The sequence below is a fragment of the Phoenix dactylifera genome, chromosome 9 (genome assembly GCF_051530095.1).
Source record: "Phoenix dactylifera cultivar Ajwa chromosome 9, Ajwa_hap1_PhDact_Kaust_v1.1, whole genome shotgun sequence".
Taxonomy (NCBI): domain Eukaryota; kingdom Viridiplantae; phylum Streptophyta; class Magnoliopsida; order Arecales; family Arecaceae; genus Phoenix; species Phoenix dactylifera.
In genome coordinates, this window is record NC_143198.1 from 20,191,651 (window position 1) to 20,210,833 (window position 19,183).

General features: G+C 37.5%; 1 protein-coding gene across 1 annotated transcript; it reads left to right on the forward strand.

Annotated features, from left to right (window-relative positions):
* Positions 1-286: 286 nt before the first annotated feature.
* On the forward strand, positions 287-18,915 carry LOC103720495 (Polynucleotidyl transferase, ribonuclease H fold protein with HRDC domain-containing protein). Its single transcript, XM_089925379.1, has 12 exons — positions 287-598; positions 1,981-2,222; positions 2,309-2,407; positions 3,484-3,567; positions 6,802-6,912; positions 9,819-9,939; positions 11,136-11,323; positions 11,418-11,456; positions 13,688-14,199; positions 14,280-14,778; positions 15,964-16,613; positions 18,641-18,915. Exons 1-12 carry the CDS (start codon positions 376-378, stop codon positions 18,711-18,713), a joined length of 2,841 nt encoding a protein of 946 aa, XP_089781505.1. The 5' UTR covers positions 287-375; the 3' UTR covers positions 18,714-18,915.
* The last annotated feature ends 268 nt before the right edge of the window (positions 18,916-19,183 follow it).

Below are 19,183 nucleotides of genomic sequence, written 5' to 3' on the forward strand. Positions count from 1 at the left end.
GTTGGATAGATCTTGAATACTTATATAAGACTAAGAAATCTAAATAATACTAGCCATGTTGGATGAGGTTATGTATTGTTACAAATAGTATCAGAGCGAATTCGGCCCATAATCTATGTAAACTAGGAACACTGCAGCACGAGCAGCTATTTTGGATAAGATTTTAGATTATTATAAAAGTATAAATTTATTGTGGCTGATCACAAGTTAATTATAGTGTTTATGAGGGGCTGAATCTGATGTTTGTGATTAAACTCGTGCGGGCAGTATTTAGTTCCGCATCAATTATTCCGCACGTTTTGAGGAACTCCAGGCGACATGGCAAGTGCTAGCGCAGTTCTTGCGACGATTTAGTACCCTTTGAGAGCTACGGCCATGGCGACCCGAGGAAAGATCAACGCGATCGTCGCCGTCGCGTGCGTCGCGGCGGCCTCCCTTGTCGTGGCGGCGCTCTGCCGGCGCCTGTGGAGGCGGAGGGTGGCCGGCCGGCGATGCTGCTCGGAGCTCGAGGACAAGCCCCAGAACCGATTCAGGCACGTTCTTGCCGACAATTCCTACGCGCCTTTCAGGCATTTCAAGCGAGAGGGAACGGAGGAAGGTAACTCGACTCTTGCCCTCTCTTCCATGAGACTTACCTTCTTGAAGATTCTTTAAGTCCACATAAAAGTTTTAATCTTTTTTCATCTATTATAGAGGTCCAATCTTCACTGATTTCTCATTTGAAGATTTCATATCAAGAATCTGTGGCTTTGGGCCTTTGGCATAAAATTGCTCATGCTAACATTGAGCAAGCTTCAAAATTCTCTAAAAATTCCGGATATTTCCTTTTTCTCTTGCAAAGGTTAAGACTTTTTCGCACCTCTTCCAATAATTACTTGAAAAAGATGACAGAAAGGGCTGCTGAGAACACCTGGAGACTCTTATGTTTCCTAACGACTCGACTTGGTATTTCGTTCTTCCTTTGGTAATTTTCTGTGATAGGTCTTGCGTTGCGTTACCTATAAGTAACCTTCAAAAATTCTGGTTTTTCAGCTTATCTTACTAATTTTTTTTTTTTCAAAAATTATCTGAAAGTGACTATGACCTCTATAATCTGCATTACATGGTCATAATGTAATTATCTTGGTTACCTGAATTTGGAGTGAGCATGATTTTGGAATAGGCTGCATGAACAAGGAAGTGAGTCTATAGAAACTTAGGGTAAAAAAATATCTGAATGAAATTTAGGTTGCTTATCTACTTCATATTATGTTGGAAAAGGATTGCAATATGACGAAATTGGGGCAGGAGCAAGATTATAACAGGTCCAATGCAGACTAGAAGAATTTGGCTTTCAAGGAGACTATGCTTATGGCTCGTGATGCCTACTAGATTTAGCGATGATGACCTTCCTCTCTTAGCATTCACATTGGGAATGCTAGGTCTACATGCAAGTAGATGAAAAATGAAAGTCATCTGCATAGCACAACTTTAGCTTTGTTTGAGGCCCATCTGACATCTTAGGTGGGGCCGCAGTATGTTCTAGGTTAACACTGTTGTGTTTTAAATCTAATATGCATGTGGCAATTTCACATTCCTCTTTCCGACATCCCCAGTATGTCCCTCATACATTCAAATTATTTAATTTGAGGAATGACCGTCCGAGTGTTTGTACAGGATTCTTTTCTGAGCTTGAATAATGTCAATTACCTATCTCCACATAGCTTGATGCCATGTTGCTGAAGAAATTGATGACATATGCAGAAGAACAGTGTTAATAAGTACATAATATTCTGCCTTTCTAACTGGGGTTTACTACTATGGCTGTATATGGGACGAACTGCTTAGCAAAATTCATCGAGCTTTCCAAATAGATGGGATAAAATATGCTAAATGTCTAACCATTGCAATAATATCAGTTTTCTGTTTACATATATGTAGCATAACTTCTAGTTGTGTTTAAACAATTGTCAATGCTTGACTTCTTCACGTCCGTGTCAGAAGTCTCTTTGAAGATGCATCCGTTTGAAGAAGAGATCACTTCATTATTGGAGAACCCTCCTGCTCTATTAAATTTCGTTACCGTTCATGAATATTCAGATATGAGTGCTTCTTATGTCTGGATAGACACAGAACACCAATTAGACTACCTTGCCAAGCTACTAAGTAAGGAACAAGTCTTTGCTGTTGATACAGAACAACATAGTCTTCGATCATTCATTGGGTTTACTGCTCTAATGCAGGTAATGTTGAGCTACATTTGAATATAAACTTTATAAATGTTTCTTCTTTTATAAGTTCTGCTAATATATTTTATTGGTCATACCAGATCTCTACAGAGAGAGAAGATTTCCTGATTGATACAATTGCTCTGCATGATGTGATGGACATCCTACGCCCTGTTTTTGCTGATCCTTCAATTTGCAAGGTAGTCTTTATGACATTTTCTGTCCGACAACAATGTAAGGAATAGGCAGACATTCAGAGAAACAGGCATGAGATTTATAGCAGACTACCCTATGCATGAGTTTATTAAATTTTGGCTTATTGTTCCATCTAAGAAATATTTCTCAAAATAAATTACAACACCTTTCCGAGAATAACTTTTTACATAACTTCTATCTGTCCATGTATGAGTTTCTAAAACTCTTGGCTCTGAGGTCTAACTTTGATACGATTGCTTTTAGATTGAGCAAGCACACTTGGAGCTTTTCTGTATTTAGCAAATTTCTTATCTAATTAAGATTTATGCTGTTTGCCTTGAGGTTTAGCTTAATTCCTATTATGTTTGCAGGTAGATGGGTGTGATGGATATTTCAACATGGTCTGTTTTTCTTAATTAACAATAATATGTAAAAGGTTCCTTGATAATAAAGTAACATGATTTTCTATCTTGATTTCATCATGATGGAAGCAAGAGCCTTAGGGCACCTAAAACTGTGAGCAGCCAGCTGGTGCTTCCTGGCGACATTCTTGGTGCCCTAGTTTTCCCTAATGTCTAATGAAAATGTTGATTGTAACTCTTGTGAATAGAGTTCGTGGATTTGGAAAAAAATCATATTCAAGCCCCATATCAGGAAAATATATTTGATGCAGTAGTAATATGCTAATTTTCCTGTTGCCTACCCATCTCTGACGAGCATTAACTAGTGACAGTTTGACTTTTTACCAAACTGGATAATTATAGCCTCTTTCAAATAGTTTGCATATGAAAAATCATAACATATGGCTAGGCATAGTACCCTTATAATAATATGTACATTATATGTTTTTCTATGCTTCAATATTTACTTCTAGTCTTTTCTATAGTTCCGACATGGGCTGTAGAAAAGTCAAACTTGGATATGATGATATCCATGCTTCAATTCTTATGTTTCTTATCATATGTTTCGGGTCTTTCATGGAGCTGGTGATACTATCCTTGGCTCCAGAGGAACTTCCATATATATGTTGTAATCTTGATATCAATGCTTCAATGCTTATGTTTCTTATCATATGTTTCAGGTCTTTCATGGAGCTGATAATGATGTTCTTTGGCTCCAGAGAGACTTCCATATATATGTTGTCAACATGTTTGATACTGCAAAAGTAAGTAACCATGTTACAGCAATGCTTTTTTTTCTTCTGATGACCTACACTAGAATGTCATTTGATTAATTCAATATTGTGATTAGCAGTTAGGTCAAATATTGGAAATGATGTACATATAAATCATCATAAGGGTCTTACATTTTGTCTGAAGCATGATTGTTTAAGATGCTTTATGTACCTCTTCCATGGTTGAATTTGCTTTAAGTACCTACTTTTTGTAAGATATGTTCATTTCAATCATGAAATTTAGGGCTTTTTACAAGTCGGGTTTCTGCAAGTTAATTATGTATAGTGGCTTAAACATATTATAATTTCTATCTTGTTAAACACATCCACTTCCGGTATAAGTTTTAAATCATTTTATTTGCAAGGATGTACACTATTGAATATAGTTTATATTAAGGTTTGTCGAAGTGGTGCTGGAGGATATATCGGCCGGCAATCAGTTCGATGCAGTATGGATCTATACTGTGCCATTTTGGGTGTACCAAAAACTTGGAGAGAGAGGGGGAGAAGAGGGAAAGGAGAGAGAAAGAGAGAGGTAGAGAGAGAGGGAGAGGGGGAAAAGGAAAGTGCAAGATAGGGAGAGGAAGGGAGGGAGGGAGGAGGGTTGAGGGTTAAACCCTAACCTTAACCCTAGCGTAGATAGTGAGAGAGAGGGAGGGAGACGGAGAGGGAAGGAGAGAGGGAGGAAGGGGGAGGGCCAAGGGAAACCCTAGCCCTAACCCTAGCAGAGAGAGAGAGAGAGAGAGAGAGCGAGAGAGGAGGGAAGGAGGGAGAGGGGAGGCACTTACCAGTGATGCCGTGGGGGGAGCAGTGTTGATGAGCAAGGGAAGGAGGTGCTTCGAGCGCACGTGGGCATGGGGAGGGGTGGTGGTGGTGGTGTAGGGTGGAGTTCTCGAATGATTGCGAGCCAATGGGAAAGTGGGGGCTTTTTATTGAGCCGGGTGGTGGTGGTTAATCAAACTGGGTCTCTCAAATAGAGAGGCGGGTTCAATCGAACGGTCGGCCTCTGTTCCGATCCAATAGGGTGAACTGTCCCGGTTCCCTATGGGTTTGGTTTGGTATGCCTGAATCAAGCGGTTCCTAGCGGTATGGCTAACCATGGTTTCAATTGTTTACTGTTAAGAATCTATCTTGAAGAATCTGTTTCATTAATAGCACTTTATTCTTGAGATCTAAGGACAGAAGCAACAACTTTTGGCGTGAAATAGGACCTCATGGTTGAAATGTTGTTAATGGTTCAAAACCTCCAAAGGAAGTTAACATTTTTGTATGCTGTTCAATAGCTACTTCGTCCCAACATTGTATAACCGCCCAATGACTTGCTGCACCCTTTCCTCTCTCTTGCCCTTGTGTGTCAGTTATTCTACAAGTCACTTCTGTTTTTAGCTGCTTTTGTTTTCTAGGTTTAGCTATAGGTATTTCACTTTTATATTTTAGGCTGCATCCTTTATGAACCCTCACTTATTTGGTTGGTTTCTTTTGGGGGCATGTATTTTATCCTCATTCTAAGGTACTTGGAATTCCCTTAGTTTAGTGATTATATAAGAACCCTCGACCATCTCCGTTTTGGTTTGTGATAAGCATCATCATGTATTGCGATAGTTCAACTATTTATCCTTTCATCATAGATATTTGTGCTTGTCAAAATGGAATTTATTCTTATATTTCTTGAAAATTTATCCATGTAATACAATTAACAAGAATCATAGTGGTGCTTGAACCATGAAAGAATTTCATGATCTTTTCATACATATATTAAAAAAAGTTATTGCTTTGCATGGATTACAACTTGAAAATAAATCATGAACCAATGTTCGCCAAACCAGTATTGAGGGTGTTCCGATGGGCGACCAATTTGGTAAGCTATCGATACATTACTGTACTGAGCTGAGACTTATCGGAACTAAGGGAGGGAGAGGGAGAAAGAGAGGAAAGGAGTGACACTAACCCTTGTTGCATCATTGTCTTCTCATTCTCACATTGTCGCCTTCGCATTCTTGCATCGTCGTCATCTTCTCGTGTCATCATTGTCAATGCTGTGCAGAGCATCGAGGGAGAGGGGAGAGAGGAGAGGAAAATCGAGAGATTGGTAGAGGATCGGGAGACGGGAGGGGTTTTTGTAAAAAAAAAAAAAAAGGTTTAGGAACTGGATTGATAGGTCAAACCGTCTCGGCAACCAATAGGTCTGGTTTGATATGCCTCAAACCATATGGTTCAGAATGGTTTGGCGGTCCTTGTCATGAATGGTGGGCCCTTCTGCCCAGCAATCAAAGATTCTAGGTTTGATTCTTGGACGGTGCATCCCCAAAAATTAGCTCCTATGTAATTATAGTGTGGGTGAGTCTCCCTCTCTCCCTCTCTCTCCCTTTTTAGGGAAAAAAATCTGCACTCTTAGATAAGAGTGACCATTCTCTACTTGAGAATTGCTCTCCTTTTCATGGTTGTAGGATTTTATTAATTGGCTCAGTAGAAAATCGCATGTTCAAGTTTTTTTAACAGTGAGCCTTGAATTGGATTAGCCAGTTTGCTGGTGCTAATTGGCGAGATTTCTCTAGGATCCCCATGTCAGTTACATATTACATGTACTATCACCCACAATGGTAGTGCTTGAAGAGATGGAATTTCAGAGTTGATGAGAATGACAATCTGGAATGTCTGATTGTGGACAGACCAAGCAATGTCTCAACTTGTTATGATTTCTAAATGCCCTTCTAATTCAATTGACCTGGAGCTTTTAATGTTCGTAGCCTGCCTTTTATCTTTGCCTTTTCACATTTGTCTTTTAGTTTGGATCTTCTTGCTTTTCTTTGCTTTTTTCCTTCAGTTAATGCTACTTGGACTGGATTTCTATAAAGTGTTTGTTAACATTAATTCTGTTAGTTCTGCACTTTGGCATGCCTAAATACGCATGTCAAGGTTGTCCTGTGTGAGTGCTCTATAAATCTGCCATGATGCCTCGCTGAGAATTACATTAGTTATTCATTTTGAAGTGATTTGTGTTGCTTTTGCTGTGCTTTGACTTCCTGGAAAACTTAGGTGATGATGAAAAAATGTTCTCCAAATCTTGAATTGTAGATCTCTCTCTTTGTAGAAAGCTTTAATCTTGGATGTCCTTTTGCCTGGAATGCTAAAGTTTCCATCTTTTCATATTTGGGCAGGCAATGAGAACTATATTATCCTATGGAGTTATAATGATAATCTTTTATTTATTGTTTTCTATTGCAGGCATGTGAGATCCTGTCAAAACCCCACAAGTCATTAGCATATTTACTTGAGACATATTGTGGAGTGTCAACTGACAAAACACTGCAGAGTTCCTGTTTGCATTCTCCGAGTGTTATTAGCTTGGGGGCACTTCTGGTTTCTTTGTGGTTAAGCTATTTTTTTTTATATTAAGGAACCTTTTCTTTTATGTAGTATTTATTAGTTTATTCGTCGCATTTAACTGATAGATGGGATAAGCAAGCTATCTGTTCAACATCGCCGTATTATGCAAGTTAACTGTTTTTCACATGTTAGACAACTCAAACTGGACAATCATGGTGAATATTTGCTTGATGGATGCTGACTAGGTTGAATGATATGTTCTCTTCACCAGCTTTTGTAGAGACTTGTAAAATCTTGCATGTGTGCGCCAGCCAGAGAATGGAATTGAAAAGTTAGTCCATAATTTCGTCTTGAAAATATAAAATGTGACCTTCTCTTAGTGAGCATTTTTTCCTGTGTATTTACATTTTCCCATGATAAGGGGCTCTTAATCTATTCCTTCTTCTTCTTGTTCTTCTCTTCTTCTTTTTTTATTTTTTTTATTTGAGGTTCCTCTTTGACAAACTCTTCCTGACAACTCAAATATAATTTAATTGCTCACTAAGAGGTGCAAATTACTGTCCTTAGTCCTTTTTAGAGGAAATAATATTTGAAAGTCTTAATAATATAATTGACCTGGATGATTTTTATGACATGGTTAACTTTGGCTAATTTGTAGGAAGATTTTCAATGCTATGTACAATGGGAGATTGCTTGATGAAGACACTGTGGTGTATATTCTAAAATTCAATCTAGATATTCATAATTGTTTTGTCCAGGAACAAGAGAAAGAGTAAGAAATAATACAAACTTCTACCTAATATTTATCAGGATAGAAAGACAAGAATGTAATTACATAACAGATGGTCAATGGGAGATGCACATTGACTTATAATCACAGGCATTGCTTTCAGAATTTTTGGTTAGGAGGAATCTGGAGAGCTGGAGAAGTACATGAGTGGTTCTACCTGATATTTATCAGGATAGGAATACAAAATGCAATTACACAACAGGTGGCCGATGGGAGATACATATTTGACCTATAATCACAGGCATTGGCTTTCGGAATTTTTGTTTTCGAGGAACCCTGGAGAGTCGTAGAACTACCCATGTACTGAAGTATGATCTGACAAGCAGGTAGAAGAATCCGTCCATAATACAACACCGAAACCACCACATTATGTTCCAAGATTTGCCACAGGTCAAGTGAAGTCCCCCAACTGTGCAACCCCCACCTCCTGCCCCCCGTGGGGGGTACATATATACCCTCCAAGATATGCCCTTTTGCATGTATACCTGCAATCTGCATGCATACCTGTCTTTGTACAAGTTTGCTCCATGGTCTGCCATTTGTGGATTTCAAAAACCAAGGATTCAGGTGCAAAAGGTCCAAAATTGTTTAAAATCACTTCTAAGTTACATAATTACCTTCAAGGAAGGATGTAGTGGTAATTTTGCAGGCTTGGTTATTCTTTAACCCAGCAAGACTGCAGAGTTACCCCTTTCATTGGATGGCCATTGATGCTAGGAGCATAGCCACATGAAAAGCAATTTAAAGTGGTATGCCTGCAAATTCGTTTACAAGGATATATATATATATATATATATATATGCATAACCATAATCATCGTAACCATTACCTTGTCCCAACTATTTTGTGGTTGGTTGCACTCAAAAACCCATATTAAAGAGGGCATATATGTATGTATGTATGTATGTATGTATATATGTATGTATAAAATTCTTTAAAGGTGATATTGCATTAGGTGATAAAAAAGATCCTAAATTCATCATTTTGAAGAAATCAGATATGGGGAAATCTTGCACCGAGGAAAGTTCCAATCTATATTTACAAGGAAAAAGCTCACATAAGTTGGTCCTTTGGTTGCTTCAAAAAATTATTTTGCAATGTTCATTAGTTCAGCGCTTATGTTGTGATGTCAACTGAATATAGATTTTGTATTATAATGTTAATTTTCAGCATTATCAATGTGTTGGGTTAATAACCAAAGAAAAGAAAATTCAACATGTTTCATCTACTTAGGCATGATTTTTTATCAATTCTCTTTTGATGCATAAAGCAGATACTTTTTCTTCTTTCGTTTAGTGTAGCACATTTTCTGTTTCGCTTCAAGGCATAATGGTACATACAGCTTCAAGTGATTTTACATTCAAGGAACAAAGCTTGTACTTGGTAGAATGTAGACTTGCCTTTGACACTCTTTCCTACCAAAATCTAATTGCGAGAAAAGTGAATTCTTCTGAAAGTTTTATGGTTTAATACGGTCTTTGCAACTTCACTGCTTCTATTCTCATCACTCCTGTCATTTCTTCGATGCATTCACCAACATAATTTTTGGTTTATTGAATGATGTTGATGGAATTGTCACTGAATTTAACCACTTTAGATTTGCCTTTTGAAATTGTATGAGGATTCATTCTTCTGAAAGACACTATCTAATGCTAAGCTGGATTAAAGATTTGGCTTTGGTGTCTCCTTAATCATATATTTGTTGGTAGGTCATCCTTGTTCCGCTTGCAGTGGCATAAAGGCTTCTAAGGCCATCAAAATTGCTAATGGTTGACCCTGGTGGTACCGTATACAAATCTTATCATATATGATCTGTCATGGGATATTTATGTACTTTTATCCAAACTTTCGACCAAAACTCATGGTGGATGGCTGTCTTGTCCCTCTTTTTTTCTCCTTTCATTTTAGTTTACTTGTAAAAAGTTATATTAAACTTGAGAACATTGTGATTATATTCATTCTTCACTCATTAAACACATTTATGCTGCAAAATTTAAGATACCTTCATTATACCTCAATAATATTTTCTGATGAGTGATATTTATTTCCTTAAAATGTAATTTGGTGTTATGATCTGTTAGCTGGGAGACGTCATTGGCTTATTCATTCCATGTCTGAATTACAGCGTGAAGATTGGAGAGTACGTCCATTATCAGTAGAAATGATCGAGTATGCTCGTAGTGATGCTCACTATCTACTATATATTGCTGACTGTTTAGCCTCTGAGCTCCAAAGCAAATCCCCTGGTATGTGATTATTCTTTTTATTTAACAATGATATCTATTGTTTGGGCTCATGGCTCATATGATCTGCTAAACCTTTTGAAGCAGATGGGCTTGAACCTAACTGATCCATCATGGAAGGCTATCATTGAGAATTTATTGTATATCATGGTTTATTGGCCAAAGGTTGCATGGAAAGTTAAATCATAAAAAAATTCAACATTAAATTTGATTAATAGAGCCCTTTAAGCACTCTATATATTGATATGGAATTAGTCCAACTCTTTTTTTACTGTAGTACATGTTGTATTTTAAATTGGCTTTAATAACAATCCCATGCTAAATTTCTGTGAGTTTCTATGTGTAATGCCAAAATATGCGGGCAGTATACAAAAGTTCTCTTGTTGGATCTGATGATGTAATTTATCTTGATTATTGTTTTGTCCGTAACGTATAAAATATGACTGTTTGTGCATTTGTAGCTTCCAAGAGTAGATGAAGCTTGACATTGTTACCTAATCATTCTCCTCTCAACTGATGTGAATTGGATTGACCAGGTTACTTGGAATTTTTTATTCATTAAATCTACTGGGAATGTAACAGGTCCACATATGCAATCTGACTGATGATTACAAATGTGTGCAATTGTTGCACCACAGCTTTTTGTTGTACAAGACAGATCTAGTGTTTACAATATCTTCCTAATGCAGTTCTGGACCAAAGTGATCCTGTAAAGGAAGTTTTGGAGGACAATATTATTAAATTTTGCAATACTAAAACAGCAGCCTTTGCGGATATGCCTGGAGATGGAATCAATGTGTACATGCTTATAAGATGGCAGGCTCTTTTGTTGGTGTAAATGATGGACATATAGTGGATTCCTTGCATTAATTTATTGAAACACATGCTACTTAGGTTACACCTGTTAAGAATTGCTTTTCCTGGAAGTGCCCCCTTCTTTATATTTCCTTTCTCACTATGTCCATCCAGATCAGTCAAGGTCTTCCTTGAACACAAAATTTTAGTCTATCTCCATACTGTAGGCTCCTTCCATAGACTGTATAGTTGCTCCTATTTGTGCAGTCAATTTACCATCTCCAGATGTTTGCAAGAGAATTGCCTGAATTTTCATTTAATGCTCAAGCCCAACCATTGCCATGGTGGTTCTACTTTTAAAGACCTTTTGGCAGTTATTTAATCAACAATTACAATTTAATCAGATACCTCAGCTTGTCCCGATGACAAATTCAATTTTTTCTTCGAGGCCAGCCATCGTTCAAACATGGTGTGCATGCAACTTTATGCGAAAGAGATTGAATCTACTCCTGGCGCTTCTGCTGCAGCATCTATATTATCACGTAACCTGAGTGTTCAAGGAGTTACCTCCTGGAAAAGTTGTGAAATAAAGGTATTCCTTGCTCTTCTTTTGTATTGACCCTACTTTGCATACTTTATAATTGGATGATCCATTTCATATTGCTTCTAATTTTTTTCGATTTCAGGATCTGATCTGGAAGCTGTGCGCATGGAGGGACTTAATGGTTAGTTGACTTATCCTTAATGTGTGTTTGATCGTTGCCTACTGACTTTCTTCCTCAAAAGAAGTGTGAATGCTAAGAAGTTGCCATTTTGAAAAATTGGAGAGAATTGATTGCAATGATACTTACTTGATTTCGGAGTTAGTGATATACATCCAAAGTCTTGCCCTCACCTGTAATATAATAATGCTCTAAAGGATGTACTACAGCTTCTTAAATTGTTTGTGGAGCACCGCTACACCATTGGTGCACCCTAGTATGTTGTCTACCAGCTTTAGCTGCATGCTAGTCTGGTTTGAGCGTCTTCTGGTCCATACCAACGGAGATGACTTGCAATCTGCAGATGCTTTGCTGGATTCATATTTGTGAAACAAAATTCTTATATCTACTTTGCATGTAAACAATTACGAACATTTTGTACTCCAGATAATCTCCAATTCCTGTTATCCTTCATGATTTCTTTTGCTCACGATATGTCTATTAATATTTGATCTCTAACTTGGAATAAGTCATAGATTCTTGTAGTGAACATGTTACGAAGAACTGTAAAAATTTAGAGGATGGTGACAAACTTCTGGTATGCAGAATTGAAGTGTTGTGCCATCCTGTATGTGCATTATGGAACTTAGATTGCCAGAAAAACATGGGTATGGTATCTATATATATGTATCCTTTAGTGTGTATTAGTTTAGCTGGTCAGCATGCATTGGCATGGACCAGTGCAAAACTGACCCAATTTTATTATTATGAGCCCAGGCATGTGGCTGGGCACAACAACAAGACACCACATGGTGCAACCTAAGGCAGCTTGATACAAGAAATGACATTTCCTGGGATCTCGACAAGGTGTTTTCTGGACTTCGTTATCCTACTGGCCAATACTTAATCACAGTAATGATAATTTAATTTCTTTATCATATCACTAATACGAGGAATGTTGTGCCTCTTATCAGGGTCGGCTGGCTCTTCACTTCGAAAAAAATGATACTAGTAGTGATTCTTTGAAACATGTTGCACTTATTCAAAAAGAAATGAAACGAACTTCTCTATTTTGGAGTGTAAATGGGTGTATAAGTTGCATAAACAATTATTTTGGCTCAAACTTATTCATACTATGTATATGCTTACCACGTGACAATAAAAAGAATATGATAAAAGAATTGGTTAGTATCTTCCTGTATGCTCAAACTTATGGATAATTGTTTTTGGTCTGACCTAAGAAATCTTAGAATTATGTAAGCGCATCACATTACCACCTTTGTTGTTAAATGATTATTTTATGAACATTCAATTTTCGCGAATTCTCAAGTTCCATAGAACATTTTTTAGCCCATCAGATGCTGATTTATGTGGTGGCTAATATGTATTAATTGCTATAAAAAAAGCAGTAAAGAGCATGCACGAGTATTTTATTCTCAAACAAAACCACAACTCTTACAAAGTAATAGTTCAACTGTGTGATCTACTTATATGATCCAGTATCTCTGTAAGAAAGTTGCTGACCTATATAATTAGTGCTCAACTAATATCAACACGTGTTTCTCCAAAGCATGGCATGTTGGTGAGTTGCATGTAGGATGTTATCTGATGGATGAGTGCTTCATCCCTTCGATCTCACCAATGTGGTAGTGTGTTACACAAAGGCACCCTGTTCTGTGACTTAGTATTTTTCCTGATAGGATGCTCCATAGCTAGCTTTTCTATATATGCATGTGCTGCTTCATCTCTCTTATTCAGTTGTTATTTAAATACTGATTTTATTACAAAATCCGGATTAGAGTGACTTGGTATGTCTAAGTCATGTCTCTCCTGCCTTCTTTCTTATACTTATGAAGCCCAACTAATAATAGGGTTTAATGCCCATATGGTGATGCCATCTATGCCGGCAAAGTATATATATAATTCTTAACCTCAAAACATACGCATGAGAGAGAGTGTACAGATGCCAAGTGCCTTTTGAAGATCTGTTTATGGGTTTTACAGTAAATTTTAAAAATTATGTAATCACACACCTTTTCTGTTGTCTTTGATTCTACAACATTTGCCATATCAGCTCCCCCTCACTATATTGCTCTCTTTTGCTGCAAAAATCTTAACAAGCTGATTACTAGGCTACTCTTCATTCCACATTTTCAGAACTGCTGGACATTATTTTCTTAAAATTTCTATGCATTTGCATGTGTCAGTGAAGTGGTGAGCTGTATTTTTACTCTAATTCCTTGACTGTAAATCAGGCTCGAATTCATGATGAAAGCTTAAGATATGTCTTATCAGATCAAGCTATTGTTTCTCTTGCCATGAGAATTCCAAAGGAACCAACTGAAGTATATGATGTCATTCAGCAAGCTGATTTAAATAATGGTTCTTCAAATATCTATTCTATCTTGCCATCACCGTCACCTGTTGTCAGTACCCACATAGAGGAACTTTGCTTTCTCCTTCAAGAAGTGAGCGCCAACATAGATGATGTTTTTAGAAGATTTCTGCAAAAGCACCTGGGTCCTACAGGATGTTGTCCACTGTCAGTTTATAACTATGCTTTATTATCTGAGTTCTGTTTGAAACAAACCAATGAATTATTCATGAAGCATGCAGGAGAAAAGTTTACCTCAATGGTTGGCAAAAAGGCCTCACGTGAACTTTTTGTTCAAAAATTCTCATGCAAATCCCCAGTGTATCACAACTGCAGGATCTATGCTAGCGATGGGAGATTGCTTTGTTATTGTGATCGCAGAAAGTTGGAGTGGTTAGTGGCCCTTGAATTATTCATATTTAGCAGTATGTAATGCCATCATGTGTGACATTTATGTTGTTATTATACTGCAGGTACCTTAAACGAGATTTGGCAAAGATTGTTGAAGATGATCCTCCAGCAATTATGCTTCTTTTTGAACCAAAAGGCCGTCCAGAAGATGAAGATAATGACTTTTATATTCAGAGTAAGAAAAATATATGTGTTGGATGTGGGGAAAAGAATCACTACTTACGTTACAGAATAATACCATCATGCTACAGAATGCACTTTCCAGAGCATTTGAAAAGCCACCGTTCTCATGATATTGTTCTACTTTGCGTGGACTGTCATGAAATAGCTCATTCTGCTGCTGAAAAGTTTAAGAAGCAGATAGCAGAAGAATTCGGAATCCCCCTTTTTGTGCGAATGATAGTTGACTCAGGAGAGAGCACGGTAGCAACTGTGACATCAAAATCTGTGGGTGGAATTGAGGAAACAGGTGTGTCCCCATTGCAGTTGCGAACTGCAGCAATGGCTCTTCTACGCCATGGATCCAGCATGCCGGCAAGAAGGCATGAAGAGCTGATGCAGGTCAGGAAATGCAACTTTAAAGCATAGTTGCCATTTTCAATTTGCACCATTTGCAGCTTAGAATATTTGGATAATGAATAATTGAATATTGCTGTTTATTTCATACCTTTTGTTGACTTTATGATGAGGCTTACCTTGCATAATGACCTCTTTTGCCAAGAATATACAAAAGCATTTTCTATCTAATAGCAATAATTATGTTGGTGAAGAATGTCAACGTGATGGATTTATTATTTTAGATATCACTTTACTGGTTTAATGCATTGTCAGAAGTTTTTAAGTATGATCTGTGAATCCTTGATGCTTATCACTGGAAACTTCTACATGATCAGAATTAGATGTTGCAATGAGACCCTCCTCTCTTAATTCATTTAAATTATCTTCAAAATGTTAGATTTTCTTTCTTTATTTGTTTATTGTTTTTCCCTTCATGTCTTTGTTAGTACAAGTATCAAACAGCCATATGATTTTACTGTTATCACAAGTAAAAAGTTTTTGTTTTACCTTCGCTCAAGTATTGTTGTCTGTTTTTATATAAATGTTTGCTTTCAATACAACAAGGTTCCATAATTCACCTCTAAAACCTGCTGTGGGCTATTACTTGCATCTATGAGTACTTCTAGAAGTTTTTTATGTTCTCATCACTTTAGATAAACACATTACTTTGTTGAGAATGTGGAATATGATTGGCCGACTGATGGAAGTTAAATGCTTGTCTTATGGGTTCAGAAACCACTTTCTCTGTCCAATTTGCTACTTCCACCTTTTGTCTAGCTGAACTATTTTCTTGTTAAGCAGAATCACCATACCTTGGTTTAGGAGTGGTCTGTTCCACTTGCCTGCAAAATGGGTTGGTGATGATACTAAGAATCCAGTGCTGCAACTTACTTGCATCGTACGGCTCTCTCTTTGTTGATGGACCTTGACTTGACGTTTGAATGTTGTATTCCTTTTAAATTCACATTTGCCCATCATGCAGGCATGGAAGAATACCACCATATTCTTAGGTGTTGGAATCTTGTATCTGTGAACTATCAGTTGAGGATGTTCAGGAGTTCTAGCAGGGAACTCTATTCTCTTTACCTTTTCCTATTATATGAACTGCTTTTCTGCTTGTACTGGAAATTATCATATTCAAAAAAAAAGCTTCCTACATCTATTGTTATTTATTTCCTTCCTTTGCAGGTCGTAAAAGCATATTTTGGGGGAAGAGAAATATCTCGAGAAGACCTGGAAATGGCATTACTTGTTGGCATGAGTCCTCATGAGAGAAGACGGCTTGAGAAGAAAAAAGGATTATCCTTGAGACATCATGCACAGAGCATTATCTGTAAAAGTAGCACATCTAGCAATGATAAAACGATTGAGAATAATATTAAGAGGAACAATAGCATTCATATATCTCAGGAATCATTAAAAGATGATGTGAAGGATACTGATGGTAGACAAACAAATACATCTGCTAGTGATATGCATGCAGTTTTGTTGCTCAATAGAGATGATTTTCCTAGTGGCAACATACAGTGTCCTAACAAAACAGAAGAATTGGAGCTAGGAAATGTATGTGTTTCAAGTAATGGGAATGGGCATGGAGCTCTACAGAAGGAGACTTGTGAAGCTGTTATCCCATCCACATCTTATCAAGTTACCTCCTCAAAAAGTGCAAAGAAGCTATCATTGTTGGGGCATGGACCTCATGGGAAGCAAGTTGTGGAGCATTTGCTAAACAAGTATGGGGAGGATGGCATCCTCCAATTTTGCCAAAGATGGAGGCAAGTGTTTGTTGATGCTATTCATCCTCGTTTCCTACCTTCTGGTTGGGACATAATGCACAGGTAAGCCCATCTTTGATCTTGTTTATTATTTTTCCATAGTAGATCACCAAGATATTTAATGCATTTACTTGTCCTCTTTGTTTTTCTTTGATCCACTCTGTAGTTACCTTAGGCCTGTGAGAGGAGAGGGGTGGGGGTTAGTGGTGGTACCTTATAGTTATCAGTATTTCTAAAATTGTGCTATTGATTATTTTAATCAGGTCAGTTATTAGAAGTTATCCAATTCTAGTGCTGAAATTGGACATAAGTCATATAAATCAGATTGTAAGTTAGAATCAGATAAATTTTCGCCTTTATAAAAACTTGTATGGAGACCAAGGACTGCCTAGTCGCCCCAAACTAGGTAGTTTGGGTGTGCAAAACCAGACCGGCTAGTCACCGAGATGGTCCAGCAAGTCGATCTGGTTTGAAGAGGTCTTTTATAAAAATCTTCTCCTCTCTCCCTATCCACTCCCCTCTCCTGATTCTCCTCACCTCTCCCCTCCCTCTTTCTATCATCCTCTCCTCCCTCCTCTCTCCCTCCCGATCTTCCTTTTCCTTCTCCCCTCTCCCGATCCTCTGCAACTCCTCTCCTGTGATGATATCAATGATGTCAATGTCGACTCGATGGTTAGGGTTCCGCGACAATGACCTCATGGCTAGGCCGGTTAGGTAGGGTTTTGTTGTTGCTGTTGAAGTTGATGGTGTCGGAGGCAGGTATGCATGTCCCTCCCTCTCCCTTATGCTTTCTCTCTCTCTCCCTCACTCTCCTTCCTTTTCCCCCTCTCTTTCTCTTCCCCTTGTTTCATTACACCTTAGGTCGGTACTGTATGTATGAATATTATACGATGGCTGGTCGGTATGACCTCTAGTACCAGTTTGGCAAATCTACTGTAGACACAATGCACTTGGTGGCATCACCTCATCTACCAAGTGGAAATTATAATGCATACACATTCTGAACAGAAAGTACAGCTTCCAAAAGCCTAAATGCCTAGTGACTTCATTTTGGAAAAGTGGGCTGCTATCCGGGAGCTAGATCACTTAGTTGTCACTATCTATGAAGTAAACAACTTACAGTTGCAAGGTTACAAAAACATAAGTGGGTTTAATGGAAAAAGAAATGCCTAGTATTATGAGCACTAAATAAAAATGCCTGTTAATCAGATCCAATACATATTTATGTCTCATTTTAAGACCTTTTCTTTATTTAGAAAAACGCAGCACAGGCTTGTGAAAAGCTTAGCTTAGGCTTTTGCATCAATTAGTGGTCAGTCTTCCTTCCATTATTTTTATGTGGACACATGAACTGCAAAAATTTTCTGCTTTAGAAAGTGCAAGTAGATTGGTTTGATTTTTCGTTTGTATAGTTCACAATTTACGTGCATATTGGCTAGGTAACTCTAGGGTTTATCTCACCAAACACACTTCATAAGACTTGGTTTGGCCGTATAGTGGGCTTCTGGGACAGTGAGCTTTAGAGTATATGTTTTACATGTTTCCTGGAGGGTATTTCTATGTGTAATTCAAGGGGTCACTTGGCCAGGATTTGAGGTTGCGTTAATGTGCCAGTACATGCTGACAAAAAAAAAAAGAAAAAGAAAATGCTGAATAAGTAAAAAATAGGAAATAAAATCCATTATGGTGTGTTGATGCAGACTTTTTGTTGAGGTTGTGATTAGTTGCTCGAAGTTGATGAAGCATTTTTGCGCTATCCGTAACAGGAGGCTGGGTTTTGATGATCTGGTACAATGGCAGCCTGTAAAACCACCCAAGTATGTCATATTTTGTGATACCCAGGGCAAAGTTCATTCACTTTAGCCTCTATCCTTGAGGAAATAAGGTGAAGGAAATATCATTAGTAGTGGCTGTTACAAATATTAGCAATACAAAATGATGCAAAAGATCTTATGATGATGCAATTAGAATTACATTTCTTTTATGATGCAGATATTTGTAACCAAATTAATATTTTATCATATAACTGAATTTTGTGCTTAACCACATTACAAATTCTGATTTGTTGATGCTCTGATCTCTTTTGACAGTGGACGGCGGGATTTCGGTGAGTATAGCGTCTATAATCCTGCAAGGAAAGACCTTCAAACAGCAGACAAGTAGACGCAGGATCTTAATTTTGTTCCACTTAAAGGCTGCTATCCGTTTCATTTAGAAAGTCATTTGTTGTAACGTTAGAGGATTCTGTTGAGAGAGTTGTCTTGGTGGGACCAGTACCCTTTGTGTTGGAAAACGGTCGGAATAACTGTGTCCATTGGGCAGTCAAATTATTAATAATAATGGAAGGGATGAGAATGTTTAATCATGTCTTCAATTTTTTTGGGTAACTATGTCTTCGTTTTCCAATAAAAGTAGTTCCACGGACTGTCGGGGTTCGTTTGGTTGAGGTATGTTAGATTATCTGAGAATAATTTAGGTAAATGATTGTGGGAAAAACAAAATTTTACTATGTTTAGTTGGTGAAAAAATTATTCTGAAAAAATTGTATTAGAAAATTACAATGTCTGGTTAATATAGGACTATTACCAAATTTCCAACAATAGTTTTAAATAAATAATTTAAGTAATAATTTT